The 2711-nt window shown below is 40.4% G+C and overlaps 1 protein-coding gene across 1 annotated transcript; it reads left to right on the plus strand.

Moving 5' to 3' along the window:
- The first annotated feature begins 1414 nt into the window (after positions 1 to 1414).
- Positions 1415 to 2035, plus strand: LOC114299585 (uncharacterized). The gene has a single exon (XM_028244363.2). The coding sequence runs from the start codon at positions 1415 to 1417 to the stop codon at positions 2033 to 2035; it is 621 nt and encodes a 206-aa protein (XP_028100164.2).
- Positions 2036 to 2711: the final 676 nt, after the last annotated feature.

Below are 2711 nucleotides of genomic sequence, written 5' to 3' on the forward strand. Positions count from 1 at the left end.
CCCAAAACAGTCCTAGAACAGCCCAAAATAAGAATAAAATCATGCTGGAGCAAAGCCAAAATATGCTGGAATGATGAGTCAAATCAACATGCACATAAGGCTAGTAAGCAAGATTTGTTCTACAAGTATATGGAGCATGCAAAAGATGACCAAACCAACTTTAGAAAGGGTTATGTCATGGCAAAATATCACCAAAAACATGCTGAAATGGACTAACATAAGTTAGGCAAACATGCTACTTTGATGAGCCACAAATGGGACTACACTACACACATAAGAAGCATGCAAAAAATGACCAAACCAGCCATGGACAGAGTTAAGGCAGGTCCTAAAAGTCACAAAAAAGGGCCTGAACCAAGCCTCAAAAGTATAGGGATACATGCTCCTTTGATAGGTTAAAAACTCATGCAAACAAAACAAAAAGAGAGGGGGTCACCCCCCTCTGGTTTTAGGCCTCAAAACCACATGCCTACCACTGAAAATCCATTGGATTTTAGTGACTAAAAGGCCAAACCAAGACTACCTCGAAGGCCTTAAAGCATGGTACAAACAAAGCCAAACAAAGCAAACAAGAGGGTTGTGCACCCTTAACACCAAGAAGACCTTAAACAATCATCAAAAGCACTCAAATACAGAACTTTTTTCAGTTGAAAGCAAGGCCTAAAACAATATGCAAGGATGGCCAAAATGAGGTACAAATAAATGCTAAAATGGAGAATATACTCACCCCTGAAGATCAACTTCAAAACCAGCAACCTCAGGGGCCAAAAATCAAGTTTCAGAGCTCAAGTAACACTCCCAAGAACCTCAGCCCATAGATGGTGGTGTATCTCTATGTGTTGTAGTGTAAAAGTGCAAGAAAAATGGACTTTAGAACACTATTCTATGCAATATAGAGAGAGAGAATGAGAAATATAGAGAGAGAGAGGTCTTTCTTCTCTAAAATAGCTGAACCTCTGCTAAGGAGAGTGCCTCTCCTTATATAGAAGATGAGCAATGCAAAGCTTGCTAAACAAGCTTGGCAAGAGCTTCATCCCTCCATACACGTGTATGGAGGGGAAAGTAATGAAAACCAGTTGGCTCAAAAGATCTGGCGTGAAACCTGCTGAGACAAGGGTTTTGCTGGCCATCAGCAGTGGCCGGCAGTGGCTTATTGATGGCCGGCAGGCTTCATCAATGGCTGGCAGTAACAAAGGAATGGCCGGCAGGGCCAAAATGGGGCCGGTAGTGCACCAAGAGAATCAAGCTGGAAGGGCCAATACATGGTCCAAAAAAAGGGTAGAAAGGATACAGGGTTTGGAAAGCTCAAACCTGTGACGTTCCGCCGCGACATTCGAGTACTCGATGAGCAATCGAACTAGTTGTTGGATGTACCTACAAGCACGACCAAATCTTGAAGACGGTCAAAAATGGGATGTCTACAGCTGCAGAATCGTTTAATAAATGGATACTTGATATGCGTAATTATCCAATCACAAGGTTGGTTGATACACTCAGAAATCAAATAATGACTATGAGGGCTGAGCGTAAAGTTTTGGCTACTAATTGGAATGGGTTAATTTGTCCGAATATGGAAAGCCATGTTAGGGAGGCGTACTCCAATGGTTGCACATGGATTGTTGGCCAGTCAAATGAAGACATATATGAGGTCCATTCATTTTTAACGGTGTTGGTAGACATTGGCAAGCGTTCATGTTCTTGCTTTCAATGGCAATTGAACGGATTCCCATGTGCACATGCGGTGGTTGTAATACAGAGTAGTGGAAAGGATTTCAGTACATTTGTTGAACAATTTTTCACTGTCAATCAGTATAAAGCCGCTTATTTTGGATACATTCAACCAATACCAACAGTTGACAAACCCTCATTCTCGGAAGACGACTTCATCATATATCCACCGGCAGTTAAACGTCCTCCAGGGCGACCCAAGAAGAATCGAATACCATCTCGGGGAGAGAAACTAAGTCAGATTAGGTGCGGTCAATATGGCCGCATGGGCAGCCACAACCGAAAGACATGTATAGAACCAATTTAGTAATAGGCATTTAGCAGGAACTTTTGTAATCTGTTTTGAACAGCAGCATCGTATTATCGTAGTAGCATGTATCGAAGCCAATTGATGACAGATTTTAATAAGTGAAGACACTGTTTACAATTGATCATTTAGCTATTTTTTCTTTCACACTGTCTCATTCATATGTTGGTGTTACATGTTTATTTATTTGGTCATGCAAACGTTTTGTTCAGACCTGCAAATTATGTTTGACAAAATGTGTTGCACGCTAGCCTTATATGTTAGAAGACAATTATTTTGTAACATAGGTGATGTTGTTGTTATTGTCTCCGTATGACAGGTTATCATGCAACTAGGTAGTCAAAGTTAAATTACAGCAAATTCTTGACATGTTATATTGTCAAAGCCAACCAAGATTCCTTCTTACCTTCTCATTCACATACACCTACCCACTCGCGATCACATTAAATTTGGCAATCTCATTTACACAAACGCATTCACATACCTATTTTCCCACTCAGTAAGAAAAGTGCACAAAACTGTTACACATTCGGCAGCACAATCTTGCTATTAAGTGTAGACAACAAAACCTGTTCTAACAAACACAATCACATCCTATTTCACATTCACTATCACGTAAACATAACAATTCACATGCACAAAACCACATTCACATCTGTATTTCACATTAGCAAAA

Source organism: Camellia sinensis, chromosome 11 (assembly GCF_055761805.1).
Source record: "Camellia sinensis isolate YWXY chromosome 11, ASM5576180v1, whole genome shotgun sequence".
Lineage (NCBI taxonomy): Eukaryota > Viridiplantae > Streptophyta > Magnoliopsida > Ericales > Theaceae > Camellia > Camellia sinensis.